The 27472-nt window shown below is 40.3% G+C and overlaps 1 protein-coding gene across 20 annotated transcripts in view; it reads left to right on the top strand.

Moving 5' to 3' along the window:
• Positions 1-27472, top strand: part of NCOR2 (nuclear receptor corepressor 2) — a 291797-nt gene that overhangs the window by 106730 nt on the left and 157595 nt on the right. For all 20 annotated transcript variants that reach the window (XM_075274561.1, XM_075274570.1, XM_075274577.1 and 17 more), the window contains 3 exons: positions 2280-2460; positions 21790-21969; positions 25010-25123. In XM_075274561.1, coding sequence (XP_075130662.1) covers positions 2280-2460; positions 21790-21969; positions 25010-25123 — 475 coding nt within the window. The remainder of the gene's footprint in view (positions 1-2279; positions 2461-21789; positions 21970-25009; positions 25124-27472) is intronic.

Below are 27472 nucleotides of genomic sequence, written 5' to 3'. Positions count from 1 at the left end.
AAAAAAAACTGCAACAAAATCTGCAACAAAAAAAACAGCGTTTCAGCAGCATGGGCCCTCTGCTTCATTCTGAGTAATGGCAATGCTGATATTTGACTGCAAATTACTTCCCCAGTCCTAGTAGAGTTTAAAGAGGATCCAGCTAGTCCAGTTTATTTTGTGCTCAGTGCCACTGATCCCTTTAACAGGCCTGGGTAAATGAATGAATCTGATAGCTTTGGCTTGGGATCAGTATATGCAATACATGAACTGCTTTAATACGTTTTTCTAAAGGTTCGGATCTTTATCATTTTCTTCTTCCACGCAATGCATTTTATATTCCCTGCAGAATTTCTGGATATGAATAAATCATGCCCCCATACCTCCTTTAGCTCTCTTAAAATATTTAGGCCTGTACATGAGCACATGCTTTTTGCTTAAATGGGATCTGACTTGCAGGAAGACTCAGATGTTTGCCATGGAATATCAAGCATGTGTCCTCCTTGAGAACTTCCCTGTGGTAACATTATTGAGAGGTCACTAGTCAGGTCAGATGTGCATGGAAAAAAAATAACACTATTTATATTGTTTCTTTGTAGCTATCATTATATGATCTCACAGCTTTTATTTCCACATGTCGTATATTCTCTCTTGTAACTTAGCTTGCTTGCTGTGTCAGTCTACAACAAAGAAGCATTTTTAAAAAGAAATGTACATGATAGAAAAGTTAAAGGGATTTTCCCATCTAAAACAAGATTCACACAAATGGTGTGAAAAACATACATTTTCCCCATCCACTTTGCACCCGAGAGGTGCACATTTCCATGGATCCCTCACACATTTCAGTGTATGGAGGAATCCTTTAAAACTGGTAAAAGTCAAATATGTACCATATTTTGACAGTCTGTTATAACAAACCATCAAAATATTGGTCATGTAAATAGCGCCCATTCATAGTGTGACAGACATTACAAAAGCGGCCATCACACTGCCAATTATGACTTTCATATGAATACAGGGTTTCACCTGCCCTCCTGTCTCCTCTCCCCTCCGCTTCCTGGTTTCAGTGACAAGTTGGTGGTTGTGTTTAGCCTGTGTGATATATAGCTCAGTGCAGCAGAGTGCTCCAAGACTGTGATTGTTTTAATGCCCAGTTCACACTAACATTTGAGACTCCATCCCCTATTTCACTTAAAATAGGGTGAAAGAAAAGTCCTGCAAGGAGAACTTTTCTCTCCGCCATTTTCGGCGGAAAACAGGTGGGAACCCGGGGACTACATTATAGTCTATAGTGACCACGGGTTTCCACGTTAAACTGCTTTTTAAGCGGATAGGGTTTACGTCTTTCGGGTCGCCAAAGGGCATAAAATCTGTATGCGAATGTGAACCCAGCACTAGCTGCACACTGTTATCTCTGGAAGTACACATAGAGGTAACTGAGAAACTGATCAAACCATGTTCTAGTTCTTATCCCGGCTCAGCATTGCACTTTGCAGGGCTGACAGAAGACTCCATTAATTATTGGTCACAGTGAAAAGACTGATCATACAATAGAGGTGGCCGAGGCCCTGACATCACCAGCTCTGCATCTTTTCTGAGACCTCTGTGAAATTCTATTCCTCTATTACTCCTAGAAGTTTAGGAATAAATTGACAAGTGATTGTTACCATTGTCATTCTCAAAGGGACTGTAGACTATTACTATCAGCACTGTGTGGATAGTGTCAGTGAGGCTGGACAGCCACTCAACTGGTAACACCCAGTTGTCAATTTATTTCTACATTTTTAGCAGGACTAAGGGAGGAAATATACAATCACAGAATTATAAGAAAAGAAGCTCCAGAATTCACAAGGAATGCAATTTAATAATATTTATATAGCGCATAGCTGTAACTTTAGAACCATACAACTAATTGGAAAGAGCCAGTACTACACATTCAGCATCCAGTGGTGGGATCCCCACTTATTGAACATTTATGCATTTCCTGCATTTAAGTTGCTCATACATGTACAAGTTCACACTTTGTGACAAGTTTTTCAGAATGAGGTATCCCGTAAAGGTCCATTTTTGCAATCCGTAATGGATCAATTATTATCATAGTGAAAATAATCACATGCCTGTTACCGTATTGTCATTGAAGTTGCAACAATGATTGTAAGCTACGGTGTATACAAGTCCTATGTCTGACAAAAGTTATAGTTAAAGTATACAGTGATTTTCAAAGATTCAGTAAACTATAGAATGGGGTGATAGGAGAACACACATCCAGGATTCCCATACTATAACCTTGCTTTCCACAGGTCACCAGAACTACACGGGAGAGGAGACCCTCATAGTTATGTGACGGACTTGAGCAAGCAAGCAGATCTAGACATGGCAGAGTCAAAGCGGCCCAGGCTGGAGCTGTTACAAGAGCAACTGATCAGACACTCCCCACTGATAAACCAGGGCCAACATGGAGCTGGAGAAGAGCTGGGCAAGGTAAGACCGCATTACCCAACCATAGTCCTTGTTTCACAGCTGTCTCTTCCATCATGTTGGAAAACTTTTTTTTGCAAATAATTAGTGTGATCTGTTGCTGCACATTTGACATTAGAGGTGCAAGTGCAAGTTGTATCTCTGAGACAGGCTGACTAAGGTCATAGAACATTTGTATTTATATATTAATAGATACTTTGTTGTTGTGGAATGAAATGATGGTTGTCAGTGGGTTAACTTTTGTTGCCTCTAGTGTGATTTGGAATTATGAAAACACTGTCTTCTGGGAAACACAAATCTGTTTCCATTTAAATCCTGTTTTTCTTCCCTCCACAGAGGATGGTACTGAGATGGTTGGAATGCTGTGCAGGTTCTGGTGTGGGATAAGGAATTGAGTTAAACCAGCAGGCCTATTTTCTGTGTTTCATTTGGATACTAGCCACCAGGGAGGGAGGGTACTATGTTCTTTTACATATCATTAACCCTAAAGTCACCATAGACACTTTCAGGGTGTTCTTGCAGAGTCTCTTGGTGTTTGTAAATTTTTGGCCGTTGAATAGTGTAGTGGCTGTTGTGCTGTTTCTTCCATAGTGTTTTGACAGATTATGTTCACATCACTATTATTACAGGTTGTTTTTTTAGTTTGTTGACAACAAGGGACTTTAAAAGTGGTAAAGTAACGGACCTAGACTGAGCACCCCCCCTTCCCCCCCAATCTATTTCCGTTCCTTTTGACTATAATGTAAAAACATGATGGTCACCTCCATCTTGTTTGTTTACTGTTGTAACAGAAGAAAATTCTTCATACATGACTTTTTCTTCAGAATAGTAATAAAAACCTGATAGAAGAAAGTATCCATCATGTTTTTACATTATAGTCAAGGGAAGACCAGGCAGCTAATATTATCCAGCAGCCATGACAAATATGGCAAAAATAGTTTTTTCGTAACATAAGTTCTACATTTTTTGAAGGAGAAAAAAAAGTTCAGTATGAGGTGAAATGACAAATATATAGTTTGATTCGTCTGCTGATGTGACATGGTGACTACACCTCTCACTGCTGTTCAGTAAGAGAGATATTTGCAGACTACACTCACCGGCCACTTTATTAGGTACACCATGCTAGTAACGGGTTGGACCCCCTTTTGCCTTCAGAACTGCCTCAATTCTTCGTGGCATAGATTCAACAAGGTGCTGGAAGCATTCCTCAGAGATTTTGGTCCATATTGACATGATGGCATCACACAGTTGCCGCAGATTTGTCGGCTGCACATCCATGATGCGAATCTCCCGTTCCACCACATCCCAAAGATGCTCTATTGGATTGAGATCTGGTGACTGTGGAGGCCATTGGAGTACAGTGAACTCATTGTCATGTTCAAGAAACCAGTCTGAGATGATTCCAGCTTTATGACATGGCGCATTATCCTCCTGAAAGTAGCCATCAGATGTTGGGTACATTGTGGTCATAAAGGGATGGACATGGTCAGCAACAATACTCAGGTAGGCTTTGGCGTTGCAACGATGCTCAATTGGTAACAAGGGGCCCAAAGAGTGCCAAGAAAATATTCCCCACACCATGACACCACCACCACCAGCCTGAACCGTTGATACAAGGCAGGATGGATCCATGCTTTCATGTTGTTGACGCCAAATTCTGACCCTACCATCCGAATGTCGCAGCAGAAATCGAGACTCATCAGACCAGGCAACGTTTTTCCAATCTTCAATTGTCCAATTTTGATGAGCTTGTGCAAATTGTAGCCTCAGTTTCCTGTTCTTAGCTGAAAGGAGTGGCACCCGGTGTGGTCTTCTGCTGCTGTAGCCCATCTGCCTCAAAGTTCGATGTACTGTGCGTTCAGAGATGCTCTTCTGGCTACCTTGGTTGTAACGGGTGGCTATTTGAGTCACTGTTGCCTTTCTATCAGCTCGATCCAGTCTGGCCATTCTCCTCTGACCTCTGGCATCAACAACGCATTTCCGCCCACAGACCTGCCGCTCACTGGATGTTTTTTCTTTTTCGGACCATTCTCTGTAAACCCTAGAGATGGTTGTGCGTGAAAATCCCAGTAGATCAGCAGTTTCTGAAATACTCAGACCAGCCCTTCTGGCACCAACAACCATGCCACGTTCAAAGGCACTCAAATCACCTTTCTTCCCCATACTGATGCTCGGTTTGAACTGCAGGAGATTGTCTTGACCATGTCTACATGCCTAAATGCACTGAGTTGCCACCATGTGATTGGCTGATTAGAAATTAAGTGTTAAGCAGTTGGACAGGTGTACCTAATAAAGTGGCCGGTGAGTGTATTATAAATGATGCCTTTTAAAGTGTGAAACCCATTTTAAAAAAAAAAAAATTCAATTGTGTTGTTGTTTTGGTGAACATCTCTGTAATAATATACTTTAACCTATTAACTTCCTTTTTAATAGAACACAGGCTCTAAAGCTCTTCCTAGCATCCTTCTAACTGAGCTGTTACCAGGGAAATCTGCATACATTTGTACTGCCAGTAGAGCTTGTAGCATTCTTCTCGGGAGTAGTCATACAAATAGCTGTTAACGTAGAAAAAATGGTTCTGGTTTCACATGAAAGCTGCCAAGACTGATTTATTAGCTATAAAAGAACTTGACCTATCACTAGTGAAAATGTTTGTCTTTGTACCTTGTTAGCCACTGGGTAGGAAATATAAAAAAACAAAAAAACTTGAGTCATCAGTAGTTGATACCTTTTTAATGGCTAACTAATAATGATGGTAGATTACGTTTCGAAGCTCTCGGCTTCTTCTTCAGGTATATCTGAAACAATAAAATCCCAGGTAGGTTCACCTGTAACACACCTAATGTAGTGTATTTAATAATATGCACCAAATGTTCCACTGAAAATCTGTATGTTGGAGAGACGGGCCAGAAGCTTTGAATGAGAATTAATTCACATCGCCATACAATTAGAGAACAAAGAATGGACCTTCCCGTGTCAAAACATTTCAGCAGTGAAGATCATAATATCACCAATGACATGAAAATTTTGGTTTTAAGAGGGAATTTTAAATCCAGGAAACAGAGACGGATTTATGAGTACAAGTTTATGACCTTGTTTGACACTCTCGAGAAAGGGATGAATCTCTCACATGGGTTCATGGCATCCTACAGAAATCACTGAACTGAGACAGCCAGCTATAAAGACACTCTGTGAACTGATAAGAACATTACAAGATGATGAATTGTTTAGTTGTATAACCAATACCCTTCTTCCAACCTCCCTCCTAGAATTCTATTCCTATGTATCCCTCTTGTACATAAATATGCATCCTTCAGAAATTGTTTTTAGATATACCTGAAGAAGAAGCCAAGAGCTTCGAAACGTTGTAATCTACCATCATTATTAGTTAGCCATTAAAAAAGGTATCAACTACTGAAGACTCAAGTTTTTTATTTTTATATTTCCTATCACTAGTGAAAAACACAGTTGGGAATTTGAGCTTTATCTACAGCACTTCATTCTGTGTATAACATCACATGCCTGACTGTTTTTAGCTAGTGATATCTCTGTTTTTATTACAGCTAGAGCTGCCATATTGGTAGCATGTGATAACAGAACCATTTTTCTAGGTTGTAGAAAACAGAGATAGTCATTTGAATAGAATATAAAAATCAGCTCCAACCAGATGGAAGAAAATTCAAACGTCCGAGGTTGTAGGATAAAAAACTTCCAGCTTTATTAAATATCCATTTAAAAACTGTGGGTATCGGTCACAGGAAGGCTACGCGTTTCGGTGCAGTTGCACCTTCGGACGTTTGAATTTTCTTCCATCTGGTTGGAGCTGATTTTAATATTCTATTCCTATTATATGGTCGGAAGTCCATTCCGGTATCTAGACTCCCAGAGGAAGTTGGAACAGTAATCTGTGAGCTGAATATACTTACATGTTGCACATAGTCATTTGAAGTGACCTTTGGCAAATGCTACAGCTCTACATACCAACATGAGTACAGGTGTATGGGACAGACTTCCCCTGGCAATGCTTAAAGTATAATACAAAAATATTCACAACACTCCCGTAACTCAATAGCAAAAAAACCCCATGAGATACACACACACACACACACACACACACACACACACACACACACACACACACTAAATATATATATATATATATATATATATATATATATATATATATAAATTAGTATGTGATGCAGATATAGCCTTACGCCACTGAAACCCCTATTTGCACTTTTCTACAGGTACTGAAATAGGGCACAAGTGGATACAACAAGCAGGTTATCTCACTGTTGTGGCGATAACCTACACCTCCAGTAACCGTGCAGATGACAGATTAGCTAGCATGCTATTGTATCTAATAAATACTTCTGTATTAAAGAGGTTGTTTGAGCAAGAAGTATGAATGTCACGGAGGGTTCATTGCTATAGAGCTTACATAGTAGCCAGAGTGTAGCGCTGCTACAGAGTACCCAGCCTGACTTTATTACATTTGGGCCCTTTCATGTCACTGGTTCCTTGTTATACATCGCTTTCACTGCCCATAGCAGCTGGTACTGGCCCTGCTGATGTCTGCCATGGTTTCCTATTAAAAAGTGGCATGTCCTGATAAGACTGCTCCTTCTACACCCTTCTGTTTGTATTGATGAAAGGGATTGGGCTTCACTTCAAATTCTACTGGAAGCAGTAAAGCGACTTTTAGATCATTTCCCAGCCTATTTCTAGAATATGTATTTATGTGTAAACAGTCCTTCCAGCAATGCTTTGGGAAATGTCTGTAAAAGTCTTTGTTGTGGTGGCACAGCTAGTAACTAGTTTGGTGTCCTGTGGTCTACTTGGAGTATATCCAGCATTGTCCCTGATCATTGCATCTCTGTAAAGCTCTGTTATGGGAACACTAATCTGTTACTGGGATTAACATCTCAGAGTTTCCAGTGGGCCGGGCCTCCCCGTTATTCATGAAACTGGCTGTGACTTGTATTGACCTTGGCAGAGATCCCAGTTGGCCAGGAGGTAAACTTGCACTTGTATGCTAAGCTGCATACCGTGTGAGGGAAAGGCTGAGCAGGCACAGTTTCATGAAGCTGAAATGCTCTGTCAGGATGTGTAGGAGTGGACTTAGCTTTTAACCAGTCCATCAACAAAACCTGGAAGTAACGCCTAGCAGCCGGAAATGGAGCCTGGTTTATGTTATGTCACATTCTGGGTAATATGGGGAAGTGGAGGCTTATTACTATGTCTGACTGGCAAATGAAGAAACTATTTACCTGCTCATTGATATCTATTCAAGGCCACATATGCTAATGCAGTGAAATAATACATGTAATGGGTGCTGGAAACGCCACAGATGGTACGGTATGGGATGAGAAGCTATAGCCGCTGTGTTATGGCAGAATATCATGGCATTATAGTTTGGTAACAGATGCAGAGCTGCAGCAGGCTTATTGTAATGAGTGGCATCTTCTGTAGTCTCAGGGAATCGCAGCTGGTAAATGTGGTCTGCTAGTATGTTCTGTGCTTAGTGTGCACTTTCACACGCCTCCACTTTTGCATTTCATGATTATTTGTTGCCTAAATTACTCATAAAGGGAATATGAAGGTTGTTTTTTTTTCCAGACCATTTTTATTACGACTTTCTCTTCATTGTTCTTGTTCATTACATTAGTTTACTATTTCCATTTAGCGCCGTGCACTGCAGGCATCATGCCTTGTGAGCAGATGAGGTATTGCAAGCCTGAGCAGAACTGTATTGAGGCAATTTAACTACATTTGTTATTATTCACAACATTCTGGTTTCTTTCTTGAAGGGAATCTCATTTATCACCTAAACTGATGCAGTCAGGCCACGAAGAGTTCATATGCTTTTTTTAAATACTTTTTTAAAAACTTTTTTTTTCCTTTTTATTTTCAGATTCCCCCCCTACCCCCAGGGACCTTGAGCCCTATGGGATCGAATCACTCATGCAATATGCTACTATAGTAATGTAATTGTGTTTTCATAATAGGACAAAAGTCACAGGCATAACTCAGGCATTGGTCTTTGTCCCTATATCGCCCACTTTTAAAATGCTGTGTACAAAAGATGAGCCCCATTTACACCCATCTACATTGGAAAACTGGCATAAACGGGTTAGTAAATTCGCCCAATTGAGTCCTTTAGAGCAGCATCCAATTTCTAAGACATGAATTACCATTAAAGGGGTATTCCCATCTCAAGGGTCATATTCAGACTTATAGCTGAAGCTATCTGTATTTTACTAAATACATTGCTTTATCTTGATTTTTTTTTGTTGGATACAACTAAATCTCGCTCCTCATTGTTTACAATTGGTTGCCTACGTAAGGGAGCGTTCACACTACCGTCGGTGTCCGACAGGTAGTGTCCGCTCCTAGTGTCCGCTCAAAATCTGGCAAGGACATTAGGAGCGGACACTAGCTGTGTCCGTGACACCTGTCATTTATTTAAATGGTGATTGGGTGCGTTCTTTTGCACTCCGTACCCTTCCTTCCCTGTCCGCATGTAAAGATGTCCGACTTCTCAAGCTGACAGAAAAACCCTACATGTCGGTTTTTTCTGTCTGCTTGAGAAGTCTGACATCTTTACATGCAGACAGGAAAGGAAGGGCAGGGAGTGCAAAAGAACGCACCCAATGCCCATTTAAATAAATGACAGGTGTCACGGACACAGCTAGTGTCCGCTCCTAATGTCCGGGCCAGATTTTGAGCGGACACTAGGAGCGGACACTACCTGTCGGACACTGACGGTAGTGTGAACGCCCCCTTACAGACCTACTCACAGGTTGGGATGATGACTCCTGCCTGGCTATATTCTCTTCTCTCCCTGCATATGACCTTCAGTTTTTGACCATTGATAAGGGCTAGATAGGTTCCTTTAGCTGTGTCTCTGTTATCTGTGTATGTAAATTCAGAGATAACTTTAGCCTTGCAAGAGCTGGAATCCTGAGATATGAAAACCCCTTCAAAGCTAAGGCACCACTAATGAGAAAAAACACGGTGGATATGTTTTGCGGTTTTATGCCTAGAGAAACAAGGTCGCAGGGTTCATGGACATGCTGAGATTTAGGAAAAAGCAACGTTTTTTGATACTGCAGCATGTTCAAAGAGGATATTTTTCTACCAGAATCCCATTCACTTTGCAGGTACTGTAAAATGTCGTGGCAAAATTGTGGCGTTTATGCATATGGGGGGCCTGGACTAAGGCAGATATAATCTTCTCTGCCATTATATGTCATACACTTACACAATGCTAATACATATAGACATGTAGTATCACACTATGGCTTTTCTTGTTCTTTACCTGTTTTGGATGCCACTTGACTTTACACCCAGATGCTAAATATTGAAATATTGTTCCTCTGTAACATTTCCTCTGCGTCAGCGTCATAACAGGAAATATGTTTTCTGACTTAATATTTACAGAGCAACTCTCTGTCATCTTCCTATTCTGTAGGTTATCCTTAGAAGTAGATCCTCATATAATGAACCTATTCAGTAGTAATGTTACTTTATCGTATATTCCTGGATCTACTTGGCATAGTTATAGCACGTAGATAAAGCACACAACATTGTGTATAGCAAGTTAGCTCAGTGGTTAATATCACTGACCTTCAAGTTTTGGGTCAAGACCCAAATAGATTAACGCATATAAGTATGAATAACTAACTTTCCATTGTGAGACCATTGGCAAATATATTGTGTAATTGACCTATTCAGAGCAAACACATCTTGAAAATTCTGCAAATGCTATAAAAAGACAAAAACAAAACAAAAGTTACTCCTCTTCCCCTCTCCATCAACCAATGCTGAAACTGCAGCGTTCACTTACATTTTTGTTTACAAGTGATCAAGGTATGACTAGCAGGTCAGAGCAGTTGATGCCAGTAAGTACAGGTTGTGGCCACTGAGAACAACTTAAAGAGGACCTTTCACTACCTCCAACAAGTGCAGCTTATTACTCATATAATAAGTGCTGTCCAATGCACAGTTGGAAAATTCTTCTCTATGTAGCACCGTATTTGAGCAATCAACGCTGTTCGTTTTGGTGCCTGATGTGCTATTTTGACTCTGTACTGGCAAGAGGGCGGTGTCAGGCCAAAGTAGACAAGGTGTATGTGTGTGTGGGGGGGTTCTGTTTGATACTGGCTGCCTCTGATTGGAGATCTGAATCACATCCCCGGCCTGACTCTTCCCTTCTGACATTACAGAGCTTAAATAGCACACCAGGCACCAAAACTACCTGTCCTTGTTGCTTGGGAACAGTTTGGGCTAGAGAGAAAATTCCTGCTGCGCTGGAATCAGTAGAGTGGCTACCATTTAGAGATGCTAAGAGCCGGAGTTGGTGGAGGTGATGAAAGGTTCTCTTTAATCCATAGACTACATTGACATAACTCATATAGGTCATTCATACCTGCGCCCAGTGTATGCCATGAGTATTCTTTTTTGTACGCTATATCTGGAAAATTGACGTGATCAAGGCTTTTTAATACAAGGAATCTCACAAGAGAATATAAACATTTTTAAAACCCTTTTAAAGGGGTTGTTCACTTTCAGACCAATATTGAGAAACAGATATTATTGTTTGTGTAATAAAATGTTGTACAATTTTCCAATACAGTTTCTGTATCAATTCTTCAGTTTTCTAGATCTCTGCTTGTTGTTATTCATTCTGCTTACCTCTGGCCATAGTCATGTGATATACAGCCCAGAGTCATAGTCACAGCACAGTAATCAGACATCTGCCTGGTAATAAGCAGTGCACCTGTGTGCTCATCACATGACCATGGACTATAAGTCACATGACCATTGTCATAATTTGATCCACTAGAAGTCACAGAGTGACAGCAAGCAGAGATCTAGAAAACTGTGAAGAATTGATACAGAAAGTATGTTGGAAAATTGTATAACTTTTTATTATATAAACAACATTGGTCTCTCAGTATTGGTCTGAAAGTGACCAATCCCTTTAAGTAGTTACATATATTGGGGGATATCCATGAGCTGTTGAAGTGTAGAAGCCAGTACTATAAGGAAATGCAAAGGGCCCATAGTCATACAAACAATGCAAGATACCTGACTTTCCACGATTTTCTACTTATGTCATCCCTGTCTATTCACTGGACGGAAGTGGATCAAAAATGTTAGAAATACCCCAAATATTGTATATTGCCTAGTTCACTGTCCAGCTCCATAAATAGCTCACGGTATGTTTGGTTGCTACGACTTGTACACAATACTTCTAAGTAGAATCCATATTGTATTGTGTGTTTTTTTTTTTTTTTTTTGTTTTTTTGTTTTTTTGTGAGATATTCACATATCTTTTGAAGAAAAGGCTTGTGTTCAGTCTTCAGAGAAAACATAGTGCATAATGCAAGCCTCAGTAATGGAATGCTGGCAGCGGATGGTAGAGGGAGGTCATCCGGGGACGCTTAACACCCTCCGCTGTGTATCACTATCTGTCACTCTCAAGTCTTTCAATTTGCCTTTGCTCTGTTGGAATGAAATAATAAGATGAATTTGGCTGGATCTCTGCAGTACAAAAGATATAACTGGAAAATCTTCACTGTTACAAGGACACAGAAATAATACGGTGGCACTGTCTACTCCTTTGGTGATCTTAATTACTGTGCAGGCAAAAAAAAGCTATCTGGAAGCTTTCTGTGAAGCGTAGAATGAGAATAAGACGGCTTATTTTAAGGGGTCTTCACTGGAATGCTGATATGTTATATGTGTGCATTCTGTGAAATGCATTCGGCATAGGGAAGAATTGCAAATATGTCCATAGGTGGTATCATAGTAAACCATTAATGTGTTTGTTACATTCCAATGATTTCACTGGGGAACACAATTTTTGTTGACTTCGATCTGACACTTGTTTCAGACTTACTTTTACCTCTTGGTTCCAAAAATGACCCCCGTTTTTCTCTAGCACGTCAAGTTTTTAAGATACAGGATACCCTCCATTTTTCGTGAAAATCTTACAAAATATACCCTTACATGACAATGAAGCAGAAATTAATCTGAATATACTAGAGTTATTTTATTCCTACAATTGCTCAGTTTGGTCCATTGTTTTAGAAGTAGTAAAGTTTTGACTTGGAATGGTGAAACTGCCACAGATGTAACAAAACGAATCAGGGCTGTTGAGGCACTTACGACGAGAAGATGAAGCCGCAGACATGATCGAATGGAAAGCAAAAAAGTACTTATGTCTATAAAAGAATAAATTCTGTTAACTGCTATTCTACAAACAAGAACTCACAACAAAATTCGGAAAACGATAGCTATCTAGACCAGGGGTGGGCAATTTTCCCATGGGGCCACATTAGAAATTGGAATGGTTTCAGAGGGCCGGACTAATATACTTAAGGCTTCCCGCACACGACCGTGAAAACAGATCCGTGTGCGAGGCCTGCTCTGTTCTATTCTGTGGTAGTAGACTAGAACAGGACACAGGATGTCTGGAGCGCAGGGCACAAAGCCTGCCCATTGCTCCATCACAATCACATTCCCCATTGCAGCCCCCCTACACACACAGTGCAACATTGCAGCCCCCCTACACACACAGTGCAACATTGCAGCCCCACTACACACACAGTGCTGCATTGCAGCCCCCACTACACACACAGTGCTACATTGCAGCCCCACTACACACAGTATACTGCCTATCGCACCCCTGCCCGCACAGTATAGTAACCATGGCGCTCCCCACAGCCCGACTCTGAGTACTCACCTCTCAGCGTCTTCTCCCAGTCAGTCAGGACAGTTATGACGTCACCACGCGCGCGGGAGATGGGTGCACAACCTCCCACCAGCTTGTCGCATGCGTTACCAAATATCCTAGCGTGGTCACATCAAGATATGCTGTAGAGAAAAAACTTGACGTGATAGAAGAAAAGTAACTGCAGATTTGAGTTCAGCATGTCAATTTCAGTATTAAACAGCTCAAAAATTTAACTCAACAGAAATTTTTTTTTTTTTTGTTCCCCTGTGTTTATAGAGTTAGAGGATTTTCACCCCAAACTGGTGTTTGAAAGCAGACAGCAGGAGTAGCAGAGTCCGCAGTGCAGTTCTTGGTGTGAGAAAAAAAGGGAACCCTTTAATTTCACCATGGTCCAGCAGTGACTGGATTAGTTGGAAAATATATCTGTCACCACCCTGCAGGCAATCAGTGCCCACTGCAGTCACATGCTGGGCTAATGGCTGTTGTCACTGAAATGTTTTATACATTTTGCAGCCATTTTTAGTTTTCCTTAAAAGGTGGATAACTATTTCAAGGTAAATAGCAAGGGTCAGTTTACAATTATTTGTAACCAGGCTTTCTGCCTTTGGACACATGCTTTTTTTAAATGAAAGATTTTTCCATGCTAAACCCCCATCAAGTCTTTATAGTGCTGGGATCAGGGCAGTAACCATGCTGTTGTCAGAATTGTTCACGCATACTGTACACTGTACACTATAAATTGCTGGAAAAGTCATGAGGGTCCAATAACACCCCAAGCATCAGAAGCACACAGGAGGCGTTAAGGTGACTACATTGTGCTTCACTTCACGTATTATGGATACTCTGTGACTAGCATCAGCTTATCCTTTCTGTCTTTCAGTTTGCATGTTCATGGTGAAGTCGGCCGACAGCATTTGCAGACACATGAACAGCTTAAGAAGCGTCAGTCTATGTCAACCTACTTTGTACACACTGGCTTGTGATGATAGACTGTCATGAAGTGATATAGGATTGTAATCTATATTTTGCATTTCACAAGGCCGCGTGACTTCCCAGTAATAAAATATGGTGCTAAAAAGCTAAGGCCCCTCTTATCACAATGCTACAGTAAAAAAACCTAGCAAACGTGTTACTTTTTTTTTTTTTTTTTTTTTTCCACAGCATTTTCAATTTTGCTCTTTTTTTTTTTTCTTCCTCCAATAAATGCAGCCGAAAATGCTGCATTTCCACAATGTGGGGTTTTAGCCTAAAGCGGTTTTCTGGGACTATAATGTTGAGCTCCATCTTTCTTTTCTGGCCAGTGACACTATGTCCATTGGTGGTATGGCCATGCTAGAACTCAATAAATGGATGCGAAGCAGTCACTGTACAGTGGTAAATAGGCTGCAGTACTCACAGGGATTCAGGGATTAAACTCCCCCTTTAGGCCCTAAGCTGCAGAAATGCAGTGTTTTTTCCTACTGTGGAAGTGCAGCAGATAAAAAAGCTGCCTTTTACAGTCCATAAAAATTAATAAGATTCTAGTAAATCCTATCCACACATTGTGGGAGGAAAAAACCATTTCATGCCTTTTTGAAAAATTCAGCGTGTTAATTTAAGGGAAGGAAAACCACAGCAAAAATGCAATGAAAAACTCACACTGGGGGGAAAAAAACAGGATTTCCGCTGTATTTATTTTTTTTTTCTTGCAGCTCACTACGTGGGGCCTTAGCCTTAAGGGATTCCTAATTTTGGAGCTACTCTTTAAATGTAGAAATGGTTCTCTGTTTTCCTCATATAGCCTGACTTAAGAATTAGATCCGCAGCTTATTAAGAAGTGTTCATTATATTCTCAGGTACTGGCAGTTCAGCTGAGTACATATTTTTACAGGTCTGAAATAGAATATTAATCCTTCTGGAGCAGCTTGCACAAGAATGAAATCAGAATCCTGTAGCTTGTATGGATCTAGGTCAAATTTATCTAGTGATTCAACAGCCTGAAGCAATTTCATTGCTAAACAAGTAACAAATGCTGAATTCCCTCCCTGCAGATTTACAGCTGCCGTGCTACTGTATTAGAAGCAAATGTATGGGTTTTCCTAGAAATGACTGCCAGTGTAGAGTAAAATGCAGTGCCTGAAGACCAGAAGATAAACATGTGTGGATGGGGGAGCAGGAGATGTATGCATGTTTTTTCGAACACCCACCCACCGCAGTCATATAGATTGTGATTGTCTCCATACATTTAATGGAAAATGGACGAACACATTCTATAATATCGCCACATCATAGCAGTGAAATAATACCACCTAGCCTTACTAAATAATTCCTCCATAATGATCACGCTACCGCCAAACAGTGACCAAATGCTATACCTCCAAATAATATACCACAAGATCAAAAACTATCACTATATTTAGAGACCCAACATTACCTCCATTCTGTGACTGATTAGTCCTGCTATACAGTGACCATATAGTGTAGCGTATTAGTGGTGATGCCACAGAACAGGTGAATGGATACCTTATTGTTCTTGTGCAGTTAAGAACATATAGAAGAAAAAAAAGAAAGCTTATAGCTTACCACCTTCCTTTGGCTTGTCGATTTCAAGTAACCTGGGTGCACGATCCAAACCTCAGACTAAGGCTTGTATATAGGTACAGACAAAATGAATTGATAGAAGGATCCGCTCTACCAGGAATATTTCTTTAAAAAATAACTTTTAATCCATAATGATTAAAAAACACTCCATAGACAGGAACAAAAGTGCAAAAGTAGGAAAAAAGTGATTAAAACCGCATAGGTTTCATTGTGGCTGACATGTTTCGACACGTCTGTGTCTTACTCATAGCCCAATCTAGAGTCTACTGACCGACCAAAACCTTTTTAAAGGCTGAAAACACGATTATCCACCTTACAATAACACCTGATCAAAATTAGTCCAAAGCACAAGTTAACCCTCAAAACTGCTATTATGTTTATCATGAACGACACTTTCAACTAACAATTTCACTAAATTGAATTAAAACTACAATATTCACCCATATATATACAAAAACAATATTACCGCATTTACAGTGTTACAACGATAAAGCTATATATAAATCCATTAACCCACATAGTTCCAAAGGGTAGACAGCCCATGATCAAAGTGGTGTGTTGGTATAAGACCTTATTCACACACTGACGATAGTTCAAGCAATGAAACTATTTGTAAAGATACAAAAGCTGCAACCTCCCAAGGTCAGCACCTTAATTCCAAGGGGTTAAACAAAAACACCCAATTGTTGTATATTCAATTTAGCTCAAGATTCTGGGACCAAGTGGGTTATGTTAGAATCATATATCACCATACAATTCATGCACTTACGAAATTACAAAGAATCATGTGGCCTTAAAATATATATCTCATAATCAATATATTTATGAATAGCAGATAATACAAAATCCAAATACTATGCTCAGAGCGGTAATCCGCATAAGGAGAACTAATTAAGAGCCATGTTCACATATTCACGACTATATATATAGCTTTTTTGGCTTTTACACTTTATCTCATAGCCAATATATTCATGAAAAATAAATAGCACAGGGTCCAAAGTTAAGAACATAATAGTTTCATGTAGTTGTTCACAGTTAGTGTCTTCTGATCGTACTCATTTGTTCCCCATCTTGCTATAATAGTCAAGTATCCACTTCCAGTTACATAAAAACATTATGCCAGTCCTAAACAACCAGTTTATGATTTAGCCGTTTCATTCAGCCATATGACAGTGGAACATGGTATCTTTAAGGATGCAGTTAAAAGGGTATGCTTAGAGTTACCATGTCCATCAAACCTGAAACCTGAACGAAAATGTCCTGCAAGCCTGACTTTTGCACATTCAGACAAAAAACCCCATTACTTGAGAATCTGTCGCTGTTTGTCATTTGATGTTCCATTTTATTTTTTGGGTTTTTTTTTTCTGGTCCTGTGAAGGACCTGAATAACAGATAGGACAATGCAGGTGTGAACCTAGTGAAACCGTGTAAAGAGTAAAAATAAATATGGTAAACTTAAACATTAACCTTTGGTCCTATTCACACTGTATGGTATTTATTGCATTTTTATTTTATTGTCAGGCCTGGTTCACATCTGCGTTTGGTATTCCCTTCGGGGAGTCCACTTGGGGACCTCCCGAATGGAATACTGAACACATTGGCAAGCGGTGAGCTTATGAAAGCACACAGACCCCATAGACTGTAATGGGGCTTGTATATTTTCTGTGCGATGTCTACACAGAACATGCAGATAGAAAAGTACTTCATGAACTACTTTCCTGTCCGCATGACTCGTATGGACTCCACACGGAAAGCACACGGACCCCATTATAGTGTGTGTGGTTTCACTGCTCACCGCTTGCCAATGCGTTCGGTATTCCATTCAGGGGGTCCCCATGCGAACTCCCCAAACGGAATACTGAACAGAGATGTGAACCAGGCCTCAGACCAAAAGTAATTTTCTTGCATTCTATGCTCATGTCATATTTTTGGGTTTATTAGAGATTCCTAATAACTGGATTGCATGAAAATCCCGCCTGATTTCTGTAGCTAGCCTGTATATTATTTCTATACTCCTTGCCATAATGAGGATGATCTATCTGGCGTCTCTGGTGGGCTGAGAATTTAGTCTGCTCTGAATCCTGAATAGATCTTTGCTTCCTGGAGAATTCTTGAGACATTTCACAGCTCTTCGCCAGCAGTTAGCATAACTACTGCACTTAAATTTCCATTGTACTATCTATGGGTAAGTGTAATCAGAAAATAAAAAAAAAGTAGCTGTGAATGGTATTTCCAGATCCTCACATAATGCTCATCTGCCTATCTTCTCCCAGGGATAATTGCATTTTCCGTCCAATTCTAAATGTCCCATATGGAGGCTGGAGAAGCGCTTGTTGTGTGCTGTTACATATTACATTCTGCTGCAACACATGTAGGTTGAGTAGAGTGAACAGAATTCGAGCCGAATGCTGCAGAAAAATGCAGTCTTTAATAGTACCCATAACATTTGTCAAATAAAAAGGATTGTAAAAGATGAAGTCTCTTCAGATCGACTTTAGGCTGTATCTTTAACACCATAAAGGCCATAGACTGTAAAGCTCTTCACTTTTCCAGAGAGCCCCTTATGGATTCCAGACACGCATTCAGCATTGCTTAGTGATGATAGATCGCTTCTCTTTATTTGCCCTCCCACAATTCCATGTTATATATGAGCAGAACTTGAAGCTTTGATCATATTCCCTATTAATTGATTGCCATATGTACACTGAAAACTGACTGCAGACGTAGCTGGGAAAGAACACAACTGTGTGCCCCACACGGGTCCAGGAAAAGGTCTCACATGATAGCCCCATGCCATCCGTGGACTCATACACGTACATGAATGATCTTGGACCACAAAGCAGACAGGAATTTAGGGCATGTTCACACTGGGTTTTTACAGGCTGATTTTGAGGTGAAATTCCATTCAAAATGGATGGGAGTAGGTGGCAGTTTTTTTTTTCTCCTTGATTTTCAGCTGGTATCATGCCCTATCTTCAGGTGGATTTGTCCTGCAAAGCCCATTTTAAAATGAATGGGAGGAAATAATTTTTGTCAAGAATTTTGCTGCAGATTTCTGGAACTGGATTTTTTTTTTCTTCCCACAAATTTTTTTGTGAGAACTTACTATGTCTACTAGTGCATTTTTGGAGTAAAGCTTGGAATGCCAACTGGCAACACCAATGGGCACAATAACACTGGTACACGTTCTCTACCAGGATGTATGCATGTGGTAGGTATGTGTGGATTAGCCATTCTAAAGGCCATGCAAGTATATGTTTAGTTAAAAATGACTTTTCCCAATGATAGAGCCCCTTTAAACTTGGAAGACCTCTTTAAGTCTAACACCCAACGTAGCAAATCACAACTGCAAAAACCGCTACAGTAGAAAACTGCTGCATTTTTGAAAATATAGTTTTTCGGCAACTGTTTATTTTTCCACAATATGTTAATTATGCCGCTACTGTAAAATGCACCGTACTTTTTCCGCCGCATTTCCTCAGCAGCTCAAGGCTGTATTCAGACAACCATGATTGAAACTACTCTTTACAATTTACATTCTTAAAGCCACCCATTTTCACAGATCTGTCATAGACTTTTCAATGATCCGTGAAAATGGCCAAGATTGGATGTCCTAATTTTTGGTCTGTCAAGGAACAGACATGTGAAGAGCCCCATAGGTCCTCGCTCTGTTTTGAAAACAGCCATTTGTGTGAATAGGCCCCGAGAAAAGTAACCTATGGTATTGTTGTGTTTTGGGTTTTATTTCTATTTCATGTCTATTATTGTAGATGGTTGACCATAGTGGCAGAATGGAAACTTTTATCTGTCATGGCCATGACTGACTTGTGATAGAGAGTTGTGGGTAGTTCCAGCATGTCCTTTCAGATAATTTTATTTATGTGTTGTTCAGAGTTTGTGTTTTGTCTGTGTCTTCTCCTAGACGTCTGGAGAGATGCCCAGTAGACTGTCTCTTGGGAACTTGCAGGTGCTCCCCGTCTTTGCACCGGATGTATGTTCTGCTGACAGTAATAAAAAGTGGGCTGTGCAGTTGTTCGCAGTTGTGAGCTGCAATGGCTGGGAAGGATAATTACTGATACACGAGGACGGGATAATCTGCCAGGAGCCCAAACAAACCTCATTATTCCATTATGCCAAACTGTGCTTGTCCTCCCAGCCGCCAGCTACAGGTTAATAGGGAAAAGTAACCCTTTGTGGCCAGCAACCCACCGCCTCTTTATTGGATAATCCTTTATCGGCAATGAACTGGCTTTGTATTCTGTTGCAGGAAAATTGCTTAGAAGAGGCTTATTTCAATAGAGTGATTTGGCAATGTAATCTGAACACGTGTTTAAGCTTTCAGTCCTGCATATTGTAATGAATCTTCATGTAGCCTGGTAAGACATGCCATGATTATAATGGCTCTGCTTTTGAGAGCTCATAAGAGGTTAATCACTATCGTGCTACTGCTTCCCGTTTTCTGTCTGCTGTGATGTAGCTTGGCAGCCTAAAACTGGTGATGTCATGGTCTTTCTGGTGGGCACATTCACACCAGTACCATTGTAATTGCGCAGCTGGCGTGCAGGGACAAATATTGGGGAGGGGAGCATGCAAGGCACTACTGGGCAAAGTGCTAAGATAAGTTTCATTGGAAGAATGGAGGGAGGTGGCTGAGTGCTATATGTTGGCCTTCTGCCACCGTGGTTTATGGTCTTCACATGGGATGCTTTTTAATAGATTGATTTGGAAAGGATTAGGATCTTCCATACTGATCCTACAGATACACAAACATTTTATACACACCCGGAAACCAAAGAAAGCTGTTTTTGTTTTTTACTTGTATTGTTCTACAAATTTATTTTGGCTAATGTAAACCTATTGGCCCAGCTATGCAGAATATGTTGCTTGAGAACTTTTTTTTTCTTAATATTTCTAGAAGTTTGTGTGTAAAGTGAAGGTCCTGGCTGGACAGAAAGTGCCAGAATGGAAAGTTTCAGAGCTCCATTTTCTTTTGGACTGGCCTGTTAAGGACTTTTTTGTCTGTCGTGTGTGTCTTGTGTTTGCTTGTTTGTTTGTTCTTTTGTTTGTTTTGTATTTTTTAAACTCTGAATTAATGAATAGATGAATGAAACCTTTTTGGCATGTGACATCAATGTTGTATGGAACTGTACTCTGTCACCTGTAGAAGCACTCGTCTCTGGCAGTTTCAGGCATATGTGCTGAATGCAGTTAAGGCTAAGGAGAGTACACTTGTTTCAGTGTACATCTGTTGTGAAGCACAGTGTACACTCCTCAGTTGCGCATGTGCCAAGAGGAGTCCATCTTAAAAATTGGTTATAATGTAAACTGTTGAAACGAACCACAGATCAGACTGGCATCACCAGGGACAGCACGGGTTCCTGTGGTTCAGTATAAAGGAAATGATGTTTTTATGATATAAATAATAGTGTGTCTGTACGTACATTTTTGATGTAACTATGTTGAAAAATTCTAATATAGTTCAATTCCTAGAACATGGATGAACAACCTTTATTGCTGGGCTTGACACTCCAAGCTTATATATTTGGTACAAGGGTTTTCTGATGTCTTAACACATGGCAGTGCTGCTCCAAGTGGCAATCTGTCCAAGGGGATATGCACTGCTGAAGGGGAGCGTGAGGCCTGGACCATGGGGTAGCCTAGTCAGAAGACAGCAAGTGCCTGTGCAAGGTGTAATATGGCAACTAATCTTGCCTTTGTTCTGACTGATTAATCTGTTTCTGTTTATGGTTTGTGTTACATGACTTTCATATAGAGGTCAACATCCTTACAATTATTGTATAGAGCACTGTGCAATAATCTTTGTGGTTTTTTTTTTGTCCTAGCGATGTTCGATGTGATATTAAAAACACATTTGAAAAGTAAATTTGGTTGATTTTTTTTTTTCTTCCCTTTTTCTACTGATTGCTAGGAATTTTTAGAACTGCGCATTACACTGTGTGTTAGATATATGCTAACTGCTACATACTACATTTTGCTATTCTCAGGATCGCTGCATAACTGGAAAACTGGAGCCCGTGTCCCCTTCTAGTCCTCCTCATGCTGATGGAGATTTGGACCTGCTGCCTACAAGACTTTCCAAGGAGGAGCTGATTCAGAACATGGATAGAGTAGACCGTGAGATTACGATGGTAGAACAGCAAATCTCCAAGCTAAAGAAGAAACAGGTTTGTTTACCATCAATGTCAAGCGTTTATTATTTATAAGAGATTATTTTTATCGACTTTTGGGTGTGTGTACATTTCTTATAGACAATTTCCAGGGCCTATAACTTTTTTCTGTCATCAAAGCTGTATAGGGGGGACATTCACATTCTGTTATTAAAAAAAAAAAAAGCCCATCTAATCTGTCATAGTATGAGAACGGCTGATATGCAGAAATAGAGTCCCCTTCGTCGGTCATCCATTCCCATTTATTCTAATGTGAAACAAAACCCATAATGGAAGCTTTCTTCTGTAAATTTTGTAACAGAAGGAAAAGTCCTGCATGCATTATAAAAATAAACTAACTTGATGGAATAAAGCTAAGTTTTTCATTAGAGTGAATGTAGATGGTGTCGCCGGTAATGTCCATTGCTCTCATCCTATAATGGGACCATGTTATCCACTGGACATACTAGAACACCATTATTAGGACATGCTGTTCCATTCTTTTGCTAGAAGATACTAAAGTGGCATTGAGGGCTCTTTATTGATCCGTTAAAAGAGTTATCCACTTTCAAATATTGATGGCCTATCCTTAGTATAGATCTAGCTCTGTCCGACACCGAGGACACTAGCAGATCAGCTGCTTTGGGGCTATGTGGCTCCCGGTAGTGTGCTGTTCTTTGGCTTTACAAACTGTAGCAGTGACTTTAGGTGCTGGCTTTCTGCCTCATGAAGTCTATGGGACAATCCTGTAGTATCTAAAACTTCTGCTACACATCGTATTCTGAGTTAGTAATGTATCCTGGCATGTAAACATTACAGGGAAGATCTGTCTCAAAGCAGAAGATCTGGTGGGATTCCTGGTGTTGGACCCTTGCAGATCTAATATTAGATGCTAAGGATCAATATTAGAAAGTGGACAACCCCTTTATATTCACTTAAACCCTAAAGAGTCCCTCTGTAACACTCCTAGACCAAGGGTCACTAGCCCACCTTGTCCGAGCTGCAGAGGAAGCCATTTTATTTAATGCTCTCTCAAAGCAGATCTGTATTCTTAACGTGCTGCCCTATGTAAAGCTAGTCTGTACCACTAGTAGCCAAAATGGTCCAAAAATAATGTAATTTTGGACTGAAAGAGTAAATCTATATATTAATATGGTTGTATTCATGAGCAGAGTGGTTACCATGTCTCTCCTGCCCTTCTCCAATAACACAGTATATTAGGCTGACAGGTTTCTGCATCCAATAGTTTGGGGCTTAGTGTAAAGCTATTACCTATGCTCAGTTGCTAAAGTAGCAAGAAAAATATGTTTTATCTTTTCTAATCCAAAAATCGGTTGTAACTTAGAAAAAGTGACACAAGGTATTTACAAAATTGTACAACTTTAGTGTAAAACGTTACTGTATGTAGAAATTAGCAATTCAAAGGTGAACCTATTTATTGGATGTTCCTTAGGCATCCAGTATATTCCCAACCACATCTGCTGGAAGTTTGTTCCAAGCCTCAACTACTCTTTCAGTGACATATTTCCTGATATTGCTTCTAGTTTTCCCCCACACTAATTTCAGATTGTGCCCCCTTCATCTTCTGTTCTTCCCTACTGAACCTTACTTATACCTATAATAAATATACCGTATATATAATTTCAGTCATTTCCCTTTTTTCCTGAAGGCTATACGGACAAAGTTCTTTAAGCCTCTCCTGATATGTTTTATGCATCAGACCCTCCACCATTTTTGTATCCATTTGCATGTAGTTTTCACAGAAAATAGTTTTACTTTGACAGTCGTCCAGCTTCTTGTGGAACAGACTGAGATTCGAATCTGAAACAGATCTTTCTCTAGAATACAGGATGGTCTTTGTATAGTTGTCTTTTTTGGAAGCCAGTTATAGATGATAGAATGGATTCGTTCCCATGAGATTTTATTTCCAGCTCTAACAGAGTATAGAGCTTTTTTCATTAAAAAAAAAAAAAAAAAAGTCTGTTGTGGCTTTAGAAAAAAATCTCCCTTCCTGATCATATAGTATAACTTAGCATGGTCCTGCGCATACATCCTTACTGCTGTGAAAACCTGATATCTGCTGGACATCCTTTGCTTACGCAAATTTCTCTCCACTTTGCAACATATGTGGAAATGTCTCCTCCTATATATGAGAAACGCATAAAAAGTGCCATAAAAGTTGTGACTAAAATGTGAACTGTGACAAGGTAACAGCATATTTACATATATATTTTCTCCTATGGAGAAAGTATATGTGCCTTTTTATAAGTGATACATGACAATATATATAGCATTTCTTATTACTAGGACTTTTATGGGCTCCATTGTCTTTTTATGAGAACTTGGCTGGTTCTGGAATTTTAGAGTAATTTAATCCAGGAGTCCTGTGGCTTGGGTAACTGCCGGGATGCCTGCCAAGATGTGTAGGGCTGCCCTCTTCAATAGATTGTATTTCATCTGCACAGTATGGCAGGGCACCCTGTGATAACTCTTAGTGATCATATCAACCATGTCTTTTGGCATCTGTTGGTGGCTTTAGATGTAGTCTACAACTTCTTGCTGAAAATAAATGCTTCCATTAAACACTTATATACTGATACAGTGTGCGGCTTATCTTCCAGCCCTGTGTTATTCTGTTGAGGACACAGTTATCGGTACCTGTAGACGGGTAAAGTCTAGAATTATCAAACAGGGAACATTTACTGTTGAATATTGCCTACATAAAGAAAAACTGGCGTTGGATTACTACATGGACCCTATTGCAGAGAAGGCTCTATTCACACGTGTGTCATGGTTTCTGTCTTACAACAGATAATAATAGTCCACATGGCTTACAATGTTACAATGGATTTCGGGTTCTATTTTAGGTTTGGTTGTTTTGACTGGAAGAAAAGTGCTGCGTGCTGCAAACAGGGCCCCTGACAGCAGTGTGAACAGAGCCTAAAATAGATTACCAGTCCTTATCTACCAGAACTAATAGTTCAGTGTTACTGTTTAGGCATGCTGTTGCTTTTCCTGCAGTGTTTTTGACATTGTACAATGTCTTAATTGTCTTCAGCAACAGTTAGAAGAAGAAGCGGCTAAGCCAATAGAGCCTGAGAAACCCCTCTCACCTCCACCTACTGAATCCAAGCATCGGAGCCTGGTCCAAATCATATATGATGAGAACAGGGTGAGTAGAAGTATACTACTAATAACATTCCAATAATAGAAAGATTGTAGTCATTATTGGGTTAAATCTGATTCTCCACTGTACGACTGCTTAAAGAGCAGATGTTTTACTGCATAGAATTATGCAAATATGCTAATTATTATTCATATTGTAATTGTAAATACGTTGCAGATTCATTGTACGTGTAATGATTTAAGAGTCTCTTCATAACACACTTATTTAGTTCTTAGTCTCTTTTAATGAGAACTTCATTGGACTGATGATCATTATACCCATCACACATGAGGACCTACAAGCGCTTGGGTCTTCTGTTCAGTGTCTCTTGCTGGGATAGAAAGAGGAGTTCTCACAGCGTCTGCTACACGCAAAGCTGCAGGATATTATTGCACCATGCCGCCTTTTATTGTGCTCAAAGGTTCATTTAAGGACGCTGGAGACTGCTTTGTCTCAGCAACATCTGACTCATTGGCAGCTTAAATTTCAGATTGCGATGTAGGCAAACAAATCTAAAAAGTGCTATATCTGCACCAATATTGTATATCATATTTGTGTGTGTGTGTGTATATGTATATGTATATGTATGTATATATATATAATATATATATATATATATATATATATATATATATATATATATATATATATATATATATATGTATAGTGTTTCTTTGAAAATAAGACTGTCTTTATATTGTTTTTTTTTCGGGTAGGTCTTATTTTTCAGGCATGTTTTTTGATTCGCTCTGGATGAATCTTGTACAATGGTTAGGGTTAGTAACCCTGTTACATTCACAATTGATGTTGGGTCTTAAACTTACTAGCATGCACTTTCTATCTCTAAACACTTTGTGTTGCACTGGCAAGGTGCCCTCTATCACCTCTCCTTTATGCTAAGGGGGAGGTGCTTTAGTGGAGTGTCTGTGGGAGTGAGCAGGGGTGGCGAGTAGGTGGCCAAGCCCACAGCATAGTAGCGCTGGGAGGCAGAACCCTGGAGACGGATTCGGGAGACAGGAGTCGGGACCATGGAGCAGGTGAGTGGATTTTGCCCTGTCATGGCAGGAGATAGCAGGGTACTTGTCCAGGATGGTTGAGAGCTACGGTATGCCTGTTCTCCCCCTCCTTAATGTCATGTGACATAACTAAATGCTGGAGGCGCTGACGGTAATGAGGGCTTCTTTTTGTAGTAGGGCTTATATTTCAAGCCTCCTCCTAAAACCCTGCAAAATCAAGCTAGGGCTTATTTTTGCGGGTAGGGTTTATTTTTGGAGAAACTGGGTGTATGTGTGTGTGTGTATATCTATATGTATGTATGTATGTGTGTGATATATATTTTCATTCAGTATATTTATAAAGCAGACACTGTGAAAAAGTTAAGCAATATTGAAAAATATCGACATAGAACACAGGAATGACTACTGTGCCTCGCTGCACTTTTAGGTGTAACTACAGTGTTTCCCCGATAGTAAGACGTAGTGGGACTTTTGGGGGGTGGGCTAATGTAAGACGTACCCTGAAAGTAAGACATAGTAAATGTCTAAAAGTAAAAGTAAGACATACCGTAGTAAACATAAGGCACACCGGACAGCACTGTGCCTTATAGTTCAGTGCGCCATTTAGTCCGGTTCGCCTTATATATGAACCTAGGCAGGACTATAAGGCGCATTACCCATGAGCGCCTTATAGTCCTTTCTAGGTTCATATATAAGGCGCACCGGACTATAAGGCGCAGCGCTGTCCGGTGCGCCTTATATGTGATTGAAAGCGCCGACACGCCGACTTTGCCGGCGGCCGCTTAACCCCCCGCGTGCCAGCCGCTTCTATTCATTTCAATGGCACGCTTCCATTGAAATGAATGAAAGCGCTCGGCACGCGAGGAGTTAAAGGGATTCTACCATTAAAAGAAGTTCTTTCCTCTGACCACGTCGGAATAGCCTTAAAAAAGGCTATTCGTCTCCTACCTTTTGCCATAGCCAGCGCCGCCTTCTTCCTCAGCTGCGTCCGCCCCTTCTGTGTCGTCTTCTTTGGGCCTCATGGATGACGCATGCGCAGTCGGCTCTAACAGGCTCTCGCAGCCAGAGCCGACTGCGCATGTGTCATCCATGAGGCCCAAAGAAGACGACACAGAAGGGGCGGACGCAGCTGAGGAAGAAGGCGGCGCTGGCTATGGCAAAAGGTAGGAGACGAATAGCCTTTTTTAAGGCTATTCCAACGTGGTCAGAGGAAAGAACTTCTTTTAATGGTAGAATCCCTTTAAGCGGCGGCCGTCGGCAAAGTCTGCCTGCCGCTTCCATACATTGCAATGGGAGCGCGCTATTCAAATAGTATTCACGCATCTCTAACTTCAATTGT

Source organism: Leptodactylus fuscus, chromosome 1, assembly GCF_031893055.1.
Source record: "Leptodactylus fuscus isolate aLepFus1 chromosome 1, aLepFus1.hap2, whole genome shotgun sequence".
NCBI lineage: Eukaryota > Metazoa > Chordata > Amphibia > Anura > Leptodactylidae > Leptodactylus > Leptodactylus fuscus.
This window is presented reverse-complemented; position numbering and strand designations above follow the sequence as displayed.